Genomic DNA, 21986 nt, shown 5'->3' with positions numbered 1-21986 from the left:
CATGCCAGGGGAAGGTGCAATGACTTATATATAATAAGTAAGAGACTAGAGAAGGGAATTAAGTTTTTGGGACTCAGTTCGGTAGAAATCCTACTCACCCCATATGTTAATACTTACTACATCTTTCCAAAATGCAGTGCACTTGCTGAGTATCTCTAGAGAAGCCTGAGGTCTTCTGATGACTCCGGGTCGGTGCTCTGAGCACCATTCTCCATGTAAGACAGTCACACAGTAGCATGCATCTGATTTTGAGATTATTTTGTCTGCTTTCAGTGAGTGGTTAAGCACTGAATTCACTGTGCCTGCTTTCAATCATCAGGAAGCACAACTGAGTTACAGGACTTCCCTGGGGGCTCAGACAGTAAAGAATCTGCCTGCAATGCAGGAGACCTGGGTTCGATCCCTGTATTGAGATCCCCTGGAGAAGGGAATGGCTCCCCACTCCAGTATTCTTGCCTGGAGAATTCCATGGACAGAGGAGCCTGGTGGGCTACAGTCCCTGTGGTTGCAAAGAGCTGGACATGACTGAGCAACTATCACTTTCACTACTTTTTCAAACCTTGAATGTAATACTAAAGCGTCTAGAACCCGGGAAAGCTTCCATGTACAGGGGTAATCTAAAAATTAACCTAATGGGAAAATGTGAGTGTCACGGTATGAAAGCGCTGTCTACTGGAACTTTCTGAGGTGAGGGAAGTGCTCAGCGCCTGCACAGCTGCCACTGCACATTTGTTGAGCAAGTGAGACGCGACTTGTCTGCATGGGACTAAGGAGCTGAATTTGTAACTGTATTTCAATTTAATTGATTTACATGAAATAGTTACATGTGGTCATCGGTTACTGCACTGAAGAGTTCTGGAGAAGAGAATCTAGGACCCAAATAATATGAGAGGAAAGGAATACGGCAAGGATGGTCTAAAATTTTAACACTATTTATTGCCCCTCCCTCAAACTTTTATATTATTATTGCCGTGGGTTCCAAATCTGACTTTTCCATCTTTATTTTTCTCCAGGTCTTGGATGGGTATTTCCTATTGGTCTACCACACAGATGACTAATCTTCTCTTCACCTGTGTCTAAGCTGCTCTTAAACCCATCTACTAAGCTTAACATTTCATTTATGGTATTTTTCTTCAGTTATAGATCATTCACTTAACTCTTTTTTTTTATAAAGCCTACACTCTCTGATGAATTTCTCCAGCATGTCATCTAATTTTTCAACCATATTAATCATACTATTTTACATACATGCCTGATAGCTTTCATAATCTGCATCACCCATAAGCTTATTTCTATTGTCTGTTTTTCTTTAAGATTGTTTAAATTGTTATTTATTTTTTTATTTTTTAATTGAAGGATAATTGCTTTACAGAACTTTGTTGTTTCCTGTCATACATCAAGAATGAGCCACAGGTACACTCATGTCCCCTCTCTCTCTTGAATGTCCCTCCCATCTCCCTCCCCACCCACCCTTCAGCCTATCACAGAGCCCCTGTTTGAGTTCCCCGAGCCACACAGCAAATCCCCAGTGGCTATCTATCCTACATATGGTCTCGTAAACTTCCACACTACTCTTTCCACACATCTCCCCTTCTCGCTCCTCCCCTCTCCCATGTCCACAGGTCTGTTCTCTATGTCTGTTTCTCCACTGCTGCCCTGAAAATAAACTCATCAGAGCCATCTTTTTAGATTTCACATATATGTGTCAGTACACAATATTTGCTGTTTCTCTGACTTACTATTACTCTGTATAATAGGCTCTAGGTTCATCCACCTCATTAGACTGATTTAAACGTGTTCCTTTTTATGCCGAGTAGTATTTCATTGTATATGTGCACCACAACTTCTTTATCCATTCATCTGTCAGTGGACGTCTAGGTTGCTTCCATGTTCTAGCTATTGTAAACAGTGCTGCAACGAGCATCAGGGTATATGTGTCTTTTTCAATTTTGGTTTCCTCAGGGTATATGCCTAGGAGTGGGATTTCTGGGTCAGACGGTAGTTTTATTCCTAGCTTTTTAAGGAATCTCCATACCGTCTTCCATAGTGGCTGTATTCATTTACATTCCCACCAGCAAGGCAAGAGTATTCCCTGTTATCTGTTTTTTATTTTGATCTTGTCCTTTGATGTGCCTGATAATTTTTTAACCCGAATGCCAGACATTGTATATGGAAAGTCATGGAGACTCTAGATGAAATTTTATTCTTCCTCATAGAAAATTAGAGTAGGAGGATGCTCTCCTAATCCAATGAGAGTGTGAACTGTTCAGAAGCTGAGTTTCAGTTTTTATAGGATATGGTCTATTTCTGGTTTTGCCCTTACTTCAAGGATCCCCAGTAGAAAGTCTCAAGTAATTCTCATAGACCTTCCAATTTTCATCTCACAGTTAGAACTGCCAAAAGCTGTTTGCCTCATAAACAACCTGATTGTCACTTTCTGCATAACTTTTGTAAACAAGCACTGCATAGTTCCATTCAGCTGCTCAGTCGTGTCCGACTCTTTGGAACCCCATGGGCTGCAGCACGCCAGGCCACCCTGTCCATCACCAACTCCCGGAGCTTTCTCAAACTCATGTCCATCAAGTTGGTGATGCCAGCCAACCATCTCATCTCTATCGTCTCCATCTCCTCCTGCCTTCAATCTTTCCCAGAATCAGAGTCTTTCCCAATGAATCAGTTCTTTGCATCAGGTGGCCAAAGTACTGGAGCTTCAGCTTCAGCATCAGTCCTTCCAATGAATATTCAGGACTGATTTCTTTTAGGATGGACTGGTTGGATCTCCTTGCGGTCAAGCACTGCATAAGAATGGTTGAATTTCTTATAAATGACTCTGACAATTAGGCTCCATCAGTGCTCTCCTCTGCAGTCAATCTATCTGTCCTTCAGAGAACAATTAGGATAGCTGAAATACATAGGTACATATGTAATTGTGTAATTACGTCACACAAATATATCTATGAAATTAAAAATAAATTTAGGAAAAAAATCCTAATAAATTAAGAAAACTGAAATGCAGACTACTTTTTCAGCTTTTCTAATTGTTCTCAGAAGGAAGGTTTTGTCCTGTGGGAAACAACTCCCCTCCCTGTAGATCCTAAATTCTTCAAAACCAAAAACCAAAAAGGTGATACCTCCATATCACCATCTTGAGGCGCACTGCCTGGCAGCTGGTAGGCGTCCAATAAATAAATGACCTACTTCTTTCTGATGGCCCCTGAAAGAAAGCAATTTGGACATCCGGGAATGAACCCTTAATGGACATTTGGTCTTTCATGCATTATTAGATATGTCAGACAATTCATCTAACATCCTTCCTGCTTAATTTGCCCCACCCACAGCCCATATAATCTACTCACTGTCAGAGCAACTGATCAGATTCCCCCTTCAAGAATTTAAACAGAGTACATCAGTACTTTGGCCACCTCATGCGAAGAGTTGACTCATTGGAAAAGACTCTGATGCTGGGAGGGATTGGGGGCAGGAGGAGAAGGGGACGACAGAGGATGAGATGGCTGGATGGCATCACCAACTCGATGGACATGGGTTTGGGTGAACTCCGGGAGGTGGTGATGGACAGGGAGGCCTGGCATGCTGCGATTCATGGGGTCGCAAAGAGTCGGACACGACTGAGCGACTGAACTGAACGTATGGTGGTTGAAGGTCCTGGGGTTGAAAAAGTCTACGGACTCTGGGGTGGCAGCCGTTTTGGAAAACAGGAAAGCAAATGGAGCAAGGGTGGAGGCTACAGAAGGAAGGTAGAGGATAGAGAACGTGACCTTGATGGATTCTGGGCACCAAGAGGCCAATGTGTCATTTTCTAACCTTGCATCCCATCAGTCCTGTATCCTTAAACCATTCCCACCTCTCTCCTGAATTAGCTTGAATGAGTTTTCATCTTCAACGAATTGAAGGCTAGGATAACCACAGAGTCTTAATAAAGACAATGCTGCTGCTAAGTCACTTCAGTCGTGTCCGACTCTGTGCGACCTCGTAGACGGCAGCCCACCAGGCTCCCCTGTCCCTGGGATTCTCCAAGCAAGAACACTGGAGTGGGTTGCCATTTCCTTCTCCAATAATAAAGACAATACTAAAAGGAAAATAAATGGACCTCTGAGGACCTCAGATTTCAGGAGATCAGTGACGCCCATCATGGTCTGGAGCCTCACTACTCTAAGCACCAATGTCACCTGAGAACTTGTCAGACTACAGCGTTGCAGGGGCCCCAGCCCAGATCTACTGGATCAGAATCCGCTTTTAAACCCAAACTTCTCGGGTGAATCATAGGCACTTTGAAGTGTGGGACGCACTGACGTGCACTGGGTTGAAATACTAAGTTGCCATTTGCTAGTTATGCGACCTTGGGCAAGTCACTTAACTTCCCCATTTGTTATCCTGAGTTTTCCCACTTGTTATACAGGATGATAATAAGTTCAGGACAAGTGTGAAGCCAGAAGGGTTAATATATGCAAAGTACTCAGAACAGTGCCTGAGACCTAATGAGCCATTTTTATCCGTAAGACAGCTCCATAAGAGCTTAGCTCCTTAGCCCCATAAGACAGCATGGTCTCTCTTATTCCCTGCTCTAATTCCCACACCTAATTATAGCATGGCCCTTCACCGGTGCCTCAGAGTGTGACTCTTCAGATGTCCAAATGTTCCATAAGAAAGAGTTCCTTGCCCTTGTGGCTTAATGTCTGCAGTCCCTTTGCCTCATTTGAGATTAAAGGTAATAAATAAGGTCTCCCCAGTGGACTTGTAGAGATGGGTATTGAAAGAACCAACAAGCTGGGATTCAAAGCTAAGGGACTCTAAGCAAGGAGTTTGTGGAGGTTCCTCATTTCTCTCCAGTGCGGCTATTTTATGGGAAAGTACAGCAACCTTGTTTGGCATATGAAGATCAGCAACATTGGTCATAATCTTATCTGTTCCTACAAAAAAGCAAATTTTTACATCAATTCTGCCAGAGCTTTTGAAATTTTCCCAAGGTTCGGCATGGCTATCTTATTTCAGCTGCTAATCCTTTGCTATCTCAAAGTGAATGGGATACATTGTCCAGCCACACATGTCTGAGTCCAGAGATTCAGGCCAATGCCCTGCTCAAGGTGGCCTCTGTCTTGCCCCGTGCTTGGAGCCCAGCCTCTCAGCCAAGAGCTAATGTGGGGCTGGGCAGCGTGCCCTCCTGGAGCAGGTTCATTACTCTAGATGCTAGGAATGGTGCCAGCCCAGCCTCCCAGGGAGGCTTGCCTCTTCCATCCTTCCTGCATCCCAAAGTCTTGTGAGGGAGAGCTGTAGAAGGACTACCTCCTCCCACAGGGTATGGGGCCTGGAAAGAGGATAGTAAGACTGATCACAGAAGCAAAAGGAAGCCCAGTTTGGCCTCAGCACCAAGCTACTCTTCTCAATACAGCTTTATCAGAAACATACTGGGCATTTCGAGTTCTGACTCCTGTGCCCATTCATCAATGGGTCTGCAGGATACTCTGATAAAGAGCACAGGATAAAGAGAAAGCAAAGAGCATTCAAAAGCTAAGTCATCAGCTGACCTCTTGACGGCTCTGTAACTTTCTGGGGACCCCAGCACTTGGTGGGCTGCCCTTCTGGTGAGGTGGTGGCCTGATAACGGTGACAGGCCATTCTGGGCTCCTCCCCAAGACAGCAGAATCAGATGAAATTTAAGAGGGGTGGGTTGTGAGAGCCACCAAGTCCTGGCCCTCTGGTTGAAAGCGGCCGCAGGATCAAACTGTCTGGAAGAACACAGCCCAGAGGCACCAAGACAAGACGATCCTATCAGCTTCGTGTCTGGAGGAAGCAGATTTGGAGAGAAAGAATCTTAAGCAAGCATCCTTTGCTGGGACCTGCGGGGCGACCACCACACAGAGAGGTGTGAAATCTGAGACCCTTGATCTCTGACTCGGACAGGGCATCCTGCAGACTCCTTGGGGAGGGCGGATTTCACAGGCTGTGGCAGACTGTGTCCCCCTGAGTTCACGCCAAGACCATGTGACAGAGTCCTTCAACTGAGGACTTTCTGTTCCCTTCCTAGTCTCCTGTTCACCAGTGATACAGACACCTTTATCTGAGCCTGCTTTGAAGGACTGACCCACCGCCTGCCCCCACCCCAACCCCGTCATTCATGGAATGGCAGACTCAGGATTGTTAGAGGCCCTGAGAAAGCCCCCTTTCTCCCAGTATTCTTTCCTACCTGCTTACCTGTGCCTCCAATTCCTTTCACAAAGAATCCTATGATTAAAGGAGCTTAAATTACAACCAGGGGCTACCTCCAAAGTGAGGAGCACATTTCTGACACAGAGCACCTTCTGGGAGGCAGGAGTTGGTAGAGAGAAGTGCGGGGAGGGCCTGGGTGCAGCTGGGGGGGTGAGGAGGCCGGGAAACAGCAGCCCGGATGCAGGGAGCACTGGTCCCAGATTTGTGAGAAGCGCCTTTACCTTCCTGTTTATACCACCTTCGCTGGGCGCCCGAAGATCAAGGTTTTTAAAACATTAGTGTACAGGGGAAGTAATTAGGCCTCTTGAGGATTCCCAGGCATGAGCCCTGAACTTCTGGTTTAAGTATCTGGGGGGAGGGATTAGGGAGCACAAAGTTGTGGAAATTCGGAGGCTCGAGGTCCCAGGAAGCCTCATGGAGAAGCCCTGCCTCACACACTCCGAGGACAGAAAGGGTGAGTCCCAAGAGACATGGGAGAGGGGATTCAGGTCACGAGGAGCCAGACCCTAGGCCTCAATCTCCCATCCAGTCCAGGTTAGGGTCTAGAATTCAAAACTCAACCAAGGCTCTTCAGTTTAACCCAGGGAAAACAAGAGTAACAGCATGACCTAAAGAACAAGACTATCACACAAGTGTTGTTTACAAGGGACTCCAAAAGAACCCTTTAATAACATGTCTCGGTGCAGGGAAATATAAGGTGAAGAACACAGCTTTCAAGGAAGTTATTTTCAAAAGAGCAGACCGTCTATAAAGTATGATGTGTCTCCCAAAAGGCAGACTCAAACTTGGAGAGAATTTGAGTCAGAGAGGCCTTCCTCCAGTGATTACCTAATATTTCACACCCTCTCTCCTGCTGAATGCATTGCCTTAGAATGCATCGCTACACTTTGCTCATTGGTCTGGTTCATCATCCCCCTCCTCCAGCTGAAGGGAAGTTCCATGCAGGCTGGAACTGCATCTGTTTTCACGTCCCAGGACCCTTCTTAGTCCATAACAAGTCATGGTTACTCTGAATGAATGAATGGGATGACTATGATGCTGTATTGGTGGGTCAAGGTTTCCCAGAGAAAGCTTGGTCCTGGGACCGACGTACACTGTAGAAGAGAGGCCGAGAGGAGAGCCCAGGGCAGGGAGCCAGGCCTACCCCGCACCTTGCTTCCCATGGAAGATCCGCGTCAGAAGCAGGGGGATCGCACCAGCTCACCAGGCCTCTGAAGCTGACTTCTCTGGAGGGCTCTAACCTTGGAGCTGCTGGCTCTGGGTCTATCATGATCACTTTATGGCCACAGAGTTCTTAGTTTCTTATAGAATGGAGGCAGGAAGCCCTCAGACCTTAAGCTGACAACATTCTGCACGGAGTAATAGGAGAGAAAAATCTGCAAGGACCGGAGAAAGCTGTATTCTTCGCCCTGTATTTCTGCGCAGAGACAGGTTATTAAGGGGCTCTTTTGGAGTTCTTTGCATCAACACTTGTGTAATATGTTTATTCTGTAGGACTTGCTGTTACTCTTGTTTTCCCTGGATTAAACTGAATGACATAGGTTGAGTTATGAGCTCTAATGATACGAAATATGCACAAGACTCTAAAATAAAAAAAAAAAAAGAGGAGGCAATACCTTTGCTCAAATTCAAAAATTAATACAGTCATCTCACTGACCTTTCTTATTCAATGATGAGATGGTTTCCCAAGGAAAAAACTAAATGTAGCTGTTTCCTCACTATTTATAACTGACTCGGTGTTCTCAAGAAAGGCAACTAAAACCCAGAGAGACACAGAGACCGCCTCTGTTTCTGCTCTCTGAAGTTTGCCTATTGCTTCCTTTCTCCCCTGACCCTCCAAGCCTCAGGCTGAAGGCAGTCTCTCTTGGGGCTTGGACAAAGCCATGTATGGACCTTTGGGTGACCTGCACTGATGGAGCAGCTGATGAGAAAGGAAAAGCTCCAACTCTGTCTATTTTAAGCCACTCTTTCCTTTGCATTCACTCTAAGATAAATTCTAGAAAATACAACAATAGAGCAAACAAAAACTCATATTAAATAGACTTCCCATTGTGACAAGGCAGTGGGCTAAGAACCGTGCATTCTGGGATGGAATCAGCTACAGAATACAAAGGCCATGTGTATTTAGAAAATATTAAAACTTAGGGCTTGGTAAGTTTTACCAAGCCCTCTCCAGGCACGACCCTGGGATAGATCTATATACTATCCTCTTTTTATTTACTTTTGGCTGTGATGGATCTCTGTTGCTGCGTGGGGGCTTTCTCTGGTGGCGGCAAGTGGCGGCTACTCTCAAGTTGTGGCGTTTGGGATTCTCTTGTGGGCACACGCTCCAGGCACATGGGCTCAGTAATTGAGGTTGCACGGGCTTAGTTTCCCCCTCACTCAGCATATGGATCTGCCCGGAGGAGGGACTGAACCCACGTCCCCTGAACTGGCAGGCAGATTCTTACCCACTGGACCAGCAGGACGTCCCTATATCTTATCTTCTTGCTACCACCTTCCACTCCTTGTTACTATTAATTAAAATGGCATTTTATTCAAAACCATGAGTGATCTGGATCACTCATTCAGTCCTTCATCTAAAAAGTCCGTTATACCATGCACCGTGTCAGGCATGTGGGGGCATCTAAGAATTTCACAGGGCACCTGGAGTCAAGGTCCCTGACCAGGGCCACCGTGGAAACCCTTCCTCTTATCACCGTCCACCTCAGCCCTCACCAACCACAAACATGCGTCCACCTCCATTCAGTTGTTTGCAAATCCCTCTTCTCCCTCATCCACGCCTTTGCTCTGGCTGTTTCCTCTCCTGACGGGGCGTGGCCCACAGTCGCAGAGCCCTCCTCACCCTGCGGCCCCAGCGGAATGCCACATCCTCCACGTGAACCTCTCCCGTTCCCCCAAGTATGTGACCTTGTCTTTTCCTTACTCTCATGCAAGTGTCAGCCTCCTCTATGGCCTTTTCAGACTTTCTATTAGCTATATCAGTAAAGTCTATCAAATATATACCCAGATCGACATACTTCTTCTCCTCTAGATTATGAGGTTGGGTCCCAGGACAGTGGGGATCAAACGTCCCCACATGTACCTCTCTTTGGGCAAAGCACAGGGATCACAGGCTTATAAACTGGAGCTTCATACACGCTCCTGAGTGTGTTCCAATCTCTTAAATTCTTCCAAGACCATGGCAGTTAGAATGAGGATAGACACAATGAAGGATTGTTTGAAGTTGTGTTTAAATTACACTCTGGTTGTCAATTTGTTCCCTTTGAATATCTGGACCTGTTGACACTTTAAACATCATGATGTGAGCTTGCTTAATTAAGCAGTCACACTAAATGTTTAGTTAATCTCATTCCTAATTATCTGCTCTGTGTCTCTGGAGAAAAAGGAATTATTTAATTTCTTCCACTGAAACTTGAAATATCGGTTCCCTGTGGTGGTAGTTTCAGATCCAATTATTAAATTATCTCTAATCTTTCAGGGTTAAATAGATAAGAAATTATAATTTCATCTTTTCCCCTAAATACATTTAGAGTAAACACAGTTTTCCATGTTCTTTGTCCACTTGTAACATTTAAAGCTCGCTTATATAATCTGAAGTCAAATAACAATGTGGTGTGTTAAAATACGTTATTTGGGGTTAGACTGAAATACTGTTTAAATTACAGGAGCCCTTACAAGTTGCTTCCATTTTTAGCATTTTCACCGTTAATGAAAACAGCTCCATCTGAAAGGAAGGAGATTCAATTCTGCTTAGACTATCAGACTGCTTCTGAATCTGTGGGTGGCAGAACCAGGCTGAAAAGCCGTCGACGATAATTCTATACAAAGCCTGGAGAACCAGGAGTGGAAGCTGCTCTATCCCTAAGAGCAGAAGCCGAAATGGACGGCAGCAGCACTCTTGAGACCCTGGGGCCCACCCTCACGCAGAGCCCCTAACCAGCCCGTGTCAACAACTGTTAGGGACACGTGGCACCCAGGACTCTGCCAGAGCCTGTCGTTGACCAGGAGCCCCAGGGATCTTCAGGCTTCATCTGGGAAACTCTCCTGAAGAAAACCCAGGCTTAGGAGCTGGTCTACCCGCTCAGGGCTGTCCTCGTGATTAGAACTATCCAGGGTCTGCGTGTCCTGAGAGAGACCAGGCTGATCAGTGCAGAAAGGAGGACAGATGTGGGGGGCTGCTGAGGCATCAGGCAGGACGGTAAAGGCACAGAGGCAGAGACGCTGCCAAAGCCTGGGGAGCAGAGGCAGAAGAGGGGGGCCAAGGACGATCAGAGAAAGCAGGCCCAAAGCCCACCAGCAGGCACCTGGATGAAGCGAGGCGGGGCAGGCCGGGCGAAGGCTGTGCGGAAAGGCTTAAGGAAGACAGGCAGCTTCCTTTATAAACTGCACGCCTGAGGCGCTACAAGTACCAGTCAGCGCTGGGGGCACAGGACAAACGCAGGGTCAGACGCTATAACACCTTTGTGTCGACAGGGACAGTGTAATGTAAATGTCAGAAAGTATCACAATGTGTGAAAAAACTGATTACAAGTAGTTAAAGTCATTCTTTTGCACCTAGAGGACAGATGGTGGCCCCCTAAAATAGCAAATCTTCACCTCGATTTGTAAGCGATCTTTGAATCTACCCAAAAGAGAACAACAGCTCGTCTCCATGCCTAGGGATACATTATGCTCTGTGTTTAGAACAGAAATCCTTTTTAAGGCTGTTGGACCCAACTACTTAAAAAGCAAACTTATTATTTATTTCTTTTGCCTAAAGGAACCAAGAACATTTGGAAAACTTTGCATTCATCAATCTATGAAGCCTCCAACTCAGAAAACCCTGACCCTCCCAACCATCAATAAGGCTCCCCTTAAGAGACCGTGCTGAACAGCTTCATCTCCCTGTTGGAAATTACCCCAAATCACTGCCCATGCTCCCTCTGTCCCCATCCTGACTTCCCTGTTCCATCAACTGCAGCCTCGCTGGGCCTGTTCCATGCTGGGCGTGCAGCACTCCAGACTGGGCCTCCCCATATTCTGGTGTCGGCCAGGGCAGGGCTGTGTTGTTCACTTCCTCCGGTCTCACCTGCAGTGAGGTCTGCCCCTGCATCTGACCTGCTCATGATGAATGAGCCAGAAGCTGTTTCCTAGAGATCTTTTTTTTTTTTTCCCCCACCATCAAAATATTTATTGGAACTAAAGCAGAGGGAACAGAGCTGTTAAGATGGCAAATCAAAGTGCAGATTGGAAAGCGGGTAGAGCAAGATGTGGGGTGGAGGGGACACTTCAAATGCCACACGAGGGGTCCCTGTGGTCTGGGCTGGAGAGAGGCTCTTCACCCCACCCTGGCAGAGAAGACCCACTCACCTCTCCCATCTCATATCCATCCTAGGGGCAGCTGGGGCCCTGCAGTGACCCCATAGGGAGGGACCGCCCCTTCGATCCATCCACGGCTATCAGTCAGTCTCCCTTCCTCATTTTCCCAATAAAGAGGACACAGGGCTTACCTGGCAGCCAGAATCAAGCCAATGCACCTCCTTCCTGCCTGGAGCATCTCTGAATTTCCCAGTCTGTGGGACTGTCTGCGACTGGGGAAGAAGCCGCTGCGTCCTTACCCTCCGCTGGTGCTCTCCTACTGAAAAGACTTTGCCCTTTCCAGACAGCCATGGGGTTGGCCCAGAGGAGCCCATTCCAGACACCAAGCCAAGCTAGCTCCATCTGCTGCCCCAAACACTGGTGTTTCCCGGGGCTCCTCGCCTTGGCCCCTGCCCCTGGGAAATCAGCTCACCCCCTGGTGACTTCACCTGCCTAACTCAGATTCAGTTCTCACAAGCTAGATCAGACGGGCCCTGAGATCCACATTTCTGCGTACTTCCTGGCCATCAGTGGGTGGCCTCCCCCCAGCTCACTCTCAGGGTCCCTGTGGACGAGCTCCGTCTCTCACGCTCCCTCTGTCAGTCTTGGCAACCTCCCTGGGCACACTGCTCTACTCTCCTGGGTATCACCCCAGAGCTTTCTCCCTTGCCGCATCCAGTTATTAAAGTCTTCTTACTTGACCTCTAATGTCTCTCCATTCCTACTACCCAATTGAGCATCATTTAAAGCCTGTGCAATGGGCTTCCCTGGCGGCTCAGATAGTAAAGAACTTGCCTGCTACGCAGGAGATCAGGGTTCAGTCCCTGGGTTGGGAAGATTCCCTGGAGAAGGGAATGGCAACCCATTCCAGTATTTTGCCTGGAGAACTCCATGGACAGAGGAGCCTGGCCAGCTACAATACATAGGGTCTAAAAGAATCGGACATGACTGAGCAACTAACTTTCACAAAGCCCACGCAACCACAAAAGACCGCCTCTTCACTCTGTAGCCTGGTCCTCCAGAGGGCTCTGTCAAAAGACTTTATATGCTTCTCAGACTCGCCAAGGACTAAAGAAAAGATTCTCCAGAAAACGCCTGATGGTAAAGCCACCTAGTGTGCTGAGTCAGCTCATTTGTGCCCTGCTCTTTGCAACGCTGTGGACTGTAGCCCTCCATGGAGTTCTCCCTGCCACGCCCTCCTGCAGGGGGTCCTCTCGACCCAGGGATCAAACCTGCACCTCGTACATCTCCTGCATTGACATCACCAGCACCACCTAAGAAGCCCCGAAAATCACCTAGACTGGATGTTAAATATTCAAATTCCAACCCAGGCTGAACAGACTACAATCTCTAGGGCAGATTCTTCAGAATCTGGCTTTGGTGATACTGATCATTAGGTAAGGTTGAGAACACTAGCTTACAAAATCAAGTGTAAATTCCTTGCCATCAGCCCAGCCTGCTTCCCCTACACCCACTGCCAACTCCACCTCCCAGTTCGGACTCCAGCAGTCCTGATTCACTGCTGTGGGACACCCTACCCACCAAGACGCCGCTCATCTCATCCACTGCCCCACATAAACAGCCAACGGCAGCTCAAGCACTGCCTGCTCCTCATCCTTAGGGGCCTCCTAGGCATTCACACAATGCTCCAAGTATACCTTTATCACTGCACCGGACACCATGACATCATATCTGTTTCTGTATCTGCTACCGTATAGACAGATCTGCCCTGTGTCCCCAAGTTTCCGGCACAGCGAGGTACAGAGCAGGTGCTCCATAAAATAAATCCTCACTGAGTGAGGAATAAATGAATCCACCAAGCACTCTAGTCCATATGCGATTCCCTGAGCCCGGCAAAGCTTCCTCAGCTAAACCGATCGTCCTCTGAAGGCTGCCACTCACTCCATTATCATGCCTGCTACTCTTTTCTAGATCGAATCTGTCTTTCTACAAGAGGCTCCCCAAATAGACTGTGCAGTGCACACTAGTGTCTCCCCAGCAGAGTCCACATAACACAGCCGACTTCCTTCTTAGGGACACCAGCCAGTTTGTACATGGATGGAAATAACACGGGCTGTCTGCTCTGCTGTATCACCCTGCAGTGGTGATTTAGTCGCTAAGTTGTATCCAACTCTTGTGATCCCAAGGACTGTAGCCCATCAGGCTCCTCTGTCCATGGGACTTTCCAGGCAAGAATGCTGGAGTGGGTAGCTATTTCCTTCTCCAGGGAATTTTCCCAACTCAGGGATCAAACCCAGGTCTCCTGCATTAGAGGCGGATTCTTTACCTACTGAGCCACAGGGGAGCCCCCTGTCACCCTAGAGCTGAGCATCTAATTTGCCACTGACACCAGCAAAGTCCCTGCACGGACAGCCTCCTGCTGACTCTCCACCACTGCCTGCGAGCTGTCCCCTAGATGTACATCACTGCCGTTTTCCAAACTGAATCTCATTCTGTTATATCCTGCTTGTATTACTCAGCTCTCTGGATTCCCATTTCTCATGTTTTATTCCTTGTTGATGTTAAGAACATTTCCCAGTTTCGTATTTTATGTAAAGTTCATTAAGGTGATATGTGCCCCCTTTTCAAATCACTCATGAAACAATTAAATGAAATCAGACCTAACATCCACCCTCCTGGAAACCTCTCCAGAGGGTTCCCACACCACGCGGCACTTAGGGCTCTTGGATCCAGGTTCTCTGCAGGCAGGGCTTCGGGCTCACTGAAATGGTCACGTGGCACAAGCAACTGAGGAAACTGCGCAGCACCCTTTGCCTTGCCTCCTGCCTCCGTACAGTAAACTGACGCTGGCAAGTTCATGGGATATGGCAGATTCTCTAAAAAAAGGCAAGCATGACTCCAGTAACCTAGAGGGTCACACATGTTCATTCTTCATTGTGATGATAACTATCATCTCCTAGAATCAGGAGCTCGCCCCCTCCATGGTCTCGTATATAAGTGGTTTTCACACAGACCCCACTTTAAATCTTTCCCATTCTTCAAAATCCCCGATTCTCCATCATACTTTAATGATTTGTTCAGTTAAAACATAAAATGACAACTTAATACAGCCTATATTTTTTAGCCACACCCTTTCAGAGATGTCCCCAGGGAAAAACCCAGGACAAACTCATTTATTAACATAGATTTTTTTCCCAGTAATTTGTTACTTATTTTTTTAGTCACCTCAACAGACATGCTCAAGGACTTATTCCAATTTTAGAGAAACTCAAAAACACACACGGACAAAATAAAGCAAATAAAATTGCAATTGTTGGGGTAGATTGGTTACTTGGTCTGTTTTTTAATTTTTGTCCAGATTTCTCGTTTTGCATGACACTGGGAAAGTACTCTGCAAGCACATGGCTACGGAGCTGGACTGTGTCAGGAGACACCATCTTAGGGACGCGGCAGGAATGTGACCGGTTGCAGTTTATACACAATTCCCTGGACACCCCCTTGTAACTCCACCCCTTCCTCTCACACTCACAAGAGCGGATCAAAGTACCGAGAAGTGGGGGAAAGAGATTAGTTTCAGTGTAGCTGCACAAACCACCTTAAGTTGTGGTAACATGTAACCAAATAAATGTTCTAGAAGGAACCCAACTTCACTCACTGACGGGGACACACCTGAAATAATGGACAGTGCCGACAGCACTCACTTGAATGCGAGGAACCTTTTTCTCTCCTCTAATTGGCAGAGAGTCATTACTGCCCAGAGATTTACCACAGGGCTCCAGAATACATCGGGGCATAAAAATTAAAAGGGTATACGTAAGACCATACGTTTTAGAGCCAAGGGATATCCAGAGTGGATTCTCTCCTCAGCCTGTGGTCATCTGACTTTTCTATTTTCTGTGCCAAAATACATACTTATATTAATAGTATAATGTTGTCTTAAATGAATTTGCTTAAAGAGAAAAAGTGCACAACATTTCAGATACTACATCATTCCGTGCTTAAGAACACGAAGATAAGCAAACTCCAAAGACAAATGGAGCTGGACTATCCGTGTGAATTATTTACTTTGACATATGCGTGCTCAGTTGCTCAGTCGTGTTCTGACTCTTGCGACCCATGGACTGTAGCCCACCAGGCTCCTCTCTCCGTGGGATTTTTCAGGCAAGAATACTGGGGTGGGTTGCCATTTCCTCCTTCAGGGGATCGTCCTGACCCAGGGATCGAACCTGAGTCTCCTGTGTCTCCTGCTTGGCAGGCAGATTCTTCACCACTAAGCCATCAGGGAAGCCACTGGATAACACACAGGATATTAAAATGCCTGTTCACAACTGAGTTCTGTCCCTTTAACAGCATCACTATTGCTTTTAATTTAATGACACGTATAAAATAAAATTAGATTTATCATCAGGTTTATTTTGTGGTCCTCCTGCCAAATTCACGTGCAAAGCAATCAAAGATGTAATTTTAGCAACAATAACAAGTCTCATTAAAATTGCGATAGGTGGCTTCTTGAATGGAACATCAGTGGTAAAAAATGATAACCATTGGGAAACTCCCTGGTGATCCAGTGGTAAGCACTTGATGCTTTCACTGCCTGGGTCCAGGTTCAATCCTTGGTCAGGGAACTAGGATCCTACAAGCCACAAGTGGAACTCCACCAAAAAATAGGGATAACCCTTAAATATAGCATTTGGTAGCTAAGATGTTCCAGAACACGGCCCATGCCTCTTATCTGTTTCCAGAAAGGGAGGGCCACCCCTGGTCCCTTGCTCACTTTTGGATGAATCTCTGAGTGAGCTGTTCCCTGAGGCTTGGATCAGTTCCTCTGGGCAATGGATCAGAGCCACCAGGCTGCCCTGCTCTGAGGCCTGGCAATTCACATCAAGGCACTCCCAATGTGTGCCTCCTCTCAAAGGCTCTCCCATCCCCAGGCAAAGCAATCAAGGCAGCGCAGACCTGAGCAAGAGGCAAATGAACCACACAGCCAGTCCCCTTTCAGGTACAAAACAAGTTTGCCCAGGGGCAGGTTGGCTGGCATGAGGCCAGACACCTTCTTTCCTGACTTTATATCTATAGCAAAGGTCAGCGCCAGCATCCCCATAAAGATCTACCCTCATTCTCATGGCCTGGCTCATACAGCCTGGCCCTTAGAGTCCAGAAGATGTATTCTAGCTCAGTAGGACTGGCCTGGAGGCCACTGTTTGGCCAGCTGGAGGGAGACCCTCTGACTTGCCCCCTTCCCCTCTCCCCAGAGAGAAGACGTATTCTTACCTCTCATTTCTGTCCCTGAGGAACCATTGGACCAAGCTGTCCACTTATTCCTGTGCTTGCTGATTTCCTGGACTTTGCAGACATAATGCCCTTGATCTGCTGGCTGCAGGGTCAAGACAGAGAGCGTGTAGAGCGCCCCACGCCGCTCCTCAAGGAGGCGCAGCCTCTGCCGGTAGGCGCTGCGGCTGAAATTCCCGTAGTACTGCACCATCCGGAGCTTGGTCATCTTAACCATCAGGGCTTCCTGGGAGTCTGGCCTCGCGAAGAACCAGCGCACAGCCAGCAAGCTGTCCTTTCGCCTCTTCTGGGAGACGTGGCAGAGAAGCGTGGCATTTTCCCCCTCCAGGTAGTCAACCACGGGCCCCGGGGACACGGTGACGTTGAGGGCTCCACAGACCTCTGCAGAGAAAAAAAGGAGGAAGAGAATGAGGAAGGCCACCGCCACTCCCCGGGTGCGCACACACAGCCTCTTCTCTCAAGGAGCCAGAGGGATGTGCAGGCCAGAGAGGCGGGCCACCTCCACCCCTTCTACGCGCACGCTGCCTTCACAAAGGAGCCCTCCTTGGGGCATGGAGTGGGTCTCTGTGGGCCCCCATGTCCTCAGCCTGTGAGATGGTCCCCTGCAAGTGGGACGCCACTGATCACCTGGCCTAGATGCTTTTCTCTTTTTTTAGTTAGTTGCTGATATTTAAAATTCAGGAGATTTCACATAAAGATTTAAATTTGGGGAAGCTCTTAAAACTATCCAGCTGACATCAAATCCACCTTTCCTACCTGCCTCCCCAAGGCCCGCTTCAATCAGTTTCATCACCTCCCTGAGGAGGCAACGCTGTGGTCCCCATTCCCTGTCTCAGCTATTTCTGCTGCAACCAAGGCCGATTGTCAGTACTGATCCAGTGAGTGGTAAACTAGCACCAGGGAGCTGGAATGACAGAGGCGCCTTGGTGTCTCACTCCAAGCCTCCTAGGACCATGATCCACGGTCTAACAGCTGAAGTGCAGGGAAAAGAGCCAATGAGCCCAGGAGCAGAGAGGGGCCCCAGACTAGCTCAGCAACCCGAAATGTGCCCCAGGAAACCAGGCCCAGGTCGAAGTCCTGTCCTTTGGTCTCAGGGCTGACTCTCACCAGCCACGGTTCTACTCCAAGCTGACATTTAAGGGTGCCACTCCCTGTCCACCCAAGATCAGCCAGCCCAGCTACCCTCGCCAAGGTCTTCTCCCAGTAGACACACTGCACGGCGTCTGCAGGGATTACATATTGCAGCCATGCAGCCCGGGAGCTCATGAGTGCAGCCTCCCCCTGGCAGGCAGAGCCCAGGAAGGACAGGATGCCCAGAGCCTGCTACTGTCCAAGCAGGGCTGTATTCTCACCAGATCCCACATCATCATCCCTGCGCTGCCCAGCAAGCAACTCCAGGAAGCATGACGCCCTACTGCACGAGCAGGTGTCCCCAAGGTCATCCCAAACTAAGAGCCCTGAAATACCACCTCCTGGTCACACGAGGGGACTTGGGGGCCTGGATGGCAGAGTTGCCCAAGACTTTGAACCCTGGTCAGTGCTACAGTAAGCAAGGAGGAAGGATGAAAAAGAGAGTAAAGATTTGGACCTTCCACCGTGAACAGGCTGTGAGTCAACAAGGTGAGGCCCTGTGTGTGCTGGGGGTGACAGGGAGAGTTTAACACAAACAGTATCCTTCATGGTAAAAATTCAGGCAGTAAGCTCCTTACATATCGTTTCCACACAGTTTCCCCTGTTCATTTAATAAACTGAACACCTCCAGAGATACAACTTGAGAGTCAATTTTCTTCTGCTTCTCAACTCTTAAAAGCCAGGCTACCAGGACACTCCAGGATACTCCAAGATCCTTAACTTAATCACATCCATAAAGTGCCTTTTAAACTGCATTCACAGTTCCAGGGATCAGGATGCAGACATCTTTGGGGGTCTTTATTCAGCTAACAGCACTGTGATAGTCTTTTGTCACCATTAAAAAAAAATAGATGGAAGTGAATTCAGAAGGAAAAGATGGATGCTTGGCTGGACTCAGCTCATCGTGAACGAGAATGAGGTCTTGTATGTTTACAGTGACAAAGAGAAAGCCACCCAGGGAGACAGACACTCGGGAATGCAGATCAACAGGTACCCAAGGAAGGCACACGCCCCCTAGTAACAACCTCACCATCTACGCAAGTCACTCCCACAGGACAAAGGAGGGACTGCCCTCACCGTTTCCCTGCAGCTTGCCCACCAGCCCGCACACCACGGTATAGTAGACCAAAAGCATTTTCCCCAAAGTCCGCTCAGGCCCCATGGTGGGAGCCCCCTGAAGAGCACAGAAATGCCAGGCTGACCCCACTTCAACAGCTGCCCAAGAGTTTGGCAGGCAGAGAGCAGCAGAGATGGAGCAGCTGGCTTCCAGAACTGAAGTCCTGCTCTGCCCGCCCCCAAGGTCTCCCCAGTGGAGGCAAGGAGAGCTGGGGAAGGCAGGAAATTGAAACAGCATGGATGGGATGAGCACACAGCCGGGACCCCACACCCTCGTCTCCTCCTATTAACGCTGCAGGAAGGAGGGATTATTTATAGTGGCTGAAACCAGGAGAACATGCCAAGTGCTCCAGTCCTCATGGGAGGCCAGATTCCATCCTGGAGGCAAACTAGTAACTCTTCCACTTCTGCAGCTCAGGCCGAGTTAGCAGCTCCCAGGAAAGGGAGCACAGTGCACCATCTTCCCCAGTTAAAGACGGAAACGCCTCTCTGTCTTCAGTTAGCCCCTCTCTTACAAATGGCCCAAACACGTCACTCCCACTGACGTGCAAAGACCCTTGCTATGAGCTGAACAGTGTCCCCCACAAATTCCTATACTGAAGCCCTAATCCCCAGGAACTCCAAATGGGACTGTATTGGAGAGTGCACCTTTAATGAGACGACGAAGTTAAAATGAGGCCCTCAGGAAGGACCCCAATCCAGCATGTTGTCGTTGATTAGTCTCTCTTTTGCGAGCCCATGGACTGTAACCCACCAGGTTCCTCTGTCCATGGGATTTCCCAGGCAAGAATACTAGAGTGAGTTGCCATTTCCTTTTCCAATCCAACATGACTGGTGTCCTTAAAGGAGGAGATTAGGAAGCAGGCACAGACGGAGGAAAGATCACGTAGACACACAAGGAGAAGACGGCCGACTACAGCCCAAGGAGAGAGGGCTCAGCAGACAGCGACCCTGCAGACTCCTGGCCCCTGGGGCTGGGAGAAACTAAACTCTGTTGGCGAAGCCCCCAGTCTGTGGCACTTTGTGACGGTGGCCCCAGTGAAGCAATACAACCTTCCTCCCAGGAAGGCTTATTTCGGCCCTAGTCTTACCACCAGCCCAGATATTTACACCTACTTTCAACACGAGAGTATGGGGGTGGGTGACTGGAACGATAATGCCCACAGGTTCCTCGGGGCATTTAGCTTTGTTAAAAGACACAGGCTCTCAGGTTGTATGGTCCCCCACACATACAGTGACCTTCTCAGAAGGCCACTGCCCCAGGTAACGCCCTCCACTCTACACTGGAAATGACTACCTCAAGCCTAGGGAACACAACTCAGCCCAAAGGCAAACAGCTGTAAGAAGCGGCATTGCTTGAGGGAGGGAGAAAACACAGGTAGAGGACCCAGTGCCTTGCAGATGTTTGCTGAGCTGGATGTTTAAACACTAGAGAAGAGCATCACACAGCTTCTGCCCATGGCAATTATCAGGCCCCACATGGCTCAACCGACTTCCCTTCCACTTTACTTTCAGGCATTGGAGAAGGAAATGGCAACCCACTCCAGTATTCTTGCCTGGAGAATCCCAGGGATGGGGGAGCCTGGTGGGCTGCCGTCTATGGGGTCACACAGAGTCAGACACGACTGAAGCGACTTAGCAGCAGCAGCAGCAATAGCAGCAGCATATGAGAAACTGCAGAGCGGCCCAGAGGCACGCAGTAGAGACAGGCTGGCTAGAGTGTGGTGCTAGGGAGGGCTCCTAGCCTTTCCCCTCTGGGTCTCATTCTGAACAACAGAGCATCCACACCCTGCAGGGCAGAGGGGCAAAGCAGGCAAGATGGACCAACCCAGCTACCAGACAGGAGAGTCAGGTGTCAAGAGACCCTTTGAAACCATATAAGGTAAGGGAGTAGCCCCGGGCAGGGCAGAGTCTCCCCTCTGCAGCTGAGGAGGAAGAAGCACTGAAGTCACTCGTGCTGGAGAACTAAATTGCTTGCCTTCTGGTCCTGCACCGCCGGGAAGTGAGGTGGGAGGTAGACCCCCACCGACCCCACCCCAGCCACCTCCACACGCAGCAATCCGCTTCCTCCAGCTCACACCCGAGCTTATGCTTTGCTCACTTAATCACTTGGCAACTAGTTGCTGAGAACAGCCATGTGCCGAGCACTGTGAGAAGAGGCACCCCGACCTCAAGGAGCTGAGAGGCCAGTGGACACGGCACCGCACCGGCCACAGGAGAACGTGACTACAAAGTGTCTTGACCACACAGAAATGACGAGGGGCTTACAAAACCGAGAGTGAGACTCTGATCTCCGTGTGTCAGGGAGGAAAGAAACCCTGGGGCGGTGAGGGTGAGCGGAAGGCTGAGGTGGAGCGCATGACACAAATTCAGGGCAGCAGCGAGCCAATGATCCCTGTGGAAGACGGTTCTGCCTGTGCAAAGGGCCTGAGGCAGGAGGAGCCTAGTGCAGGCTGGAAATGGGAAGATCAGTATCCTCCAGTGAAGTGCACCGCACCATTGCCCAGGCAGCCACCTAGTCTGCAGACAGACCTCAGGAGGGGCCACTGCACCCCAGTCAGGGCCCCCAGGACCAGTTCTTAAAGGAGGAATATGACAACATGGGCAAGAAAGAGACTGACCCAAAACAGACGGTCAGGCTTCCTGTTGCAGAGAACCTTATTTCTTCAACAAGCACATGTACCATGACCTGGTAGGCAGATATGCCCTCCACTCATGGGCTGGGTGCCAGGATGCTCAAGGCCCAGGGCCTTGCCAGCGGTGTGGCAGGACTGGGCAGAGAGCCAGGGGTTGGAATCCAAGAAAGCCAGGCTAGAAACCTGGTTCTACTAGGAGTGAGGTCCTCAGGGCCTCAGTTCCCTCATTTCAAAAGCAGGAAGATGATGCCTTGCACCTTTAGGGACTTCCCTGGTGGCCCAGCAGCT

The 21986-nt window shown here is 48.7% G+C and overlaps 1 protein-coding gene across 1 annotated transcript in view; it reads right to left on the bottom strand.

Annotated features, from left to right (window-relative positions):
- Positions 1–21986, bottom strand: part of VSTM4 (V-set and transmembrane domain containing 4) — an 81251-nt gene that overhangs the window by 55980 nt on the left and 3285 nt on the right. The window contains exon 2 of the mRNA XM_040242851.1: positions 16798–17196. Within this exon, the coding sequence (XP_040098785.1) occupies positions 16798–17196 (399 nt within the window). The remainder of the gene's footprint in view (positions 1–16797; positions 17197–21986) is intronic.

This window comes from Oryx dammah, unplaced genomic scaffold, assembly GCF_014754425.2.
Source record: "Oryx dammah isolate SB20612 unplaced genomic scaffold, SCBI_Odam_1.1 HiC_scaffold_6, whole genome shotgun sequence".
Taxonomy (NCBI): domain Eukaryota; kingdom Metazoa; phylum Chordata; class Mammalia; order Artiodactyla; family Bovidae; genus Oryx; species Oryx dammah.
Note: the sequence above shows the minus strand (reverse complement) of the source record. Positions and strands in the feature narration are given on the sequence as shown.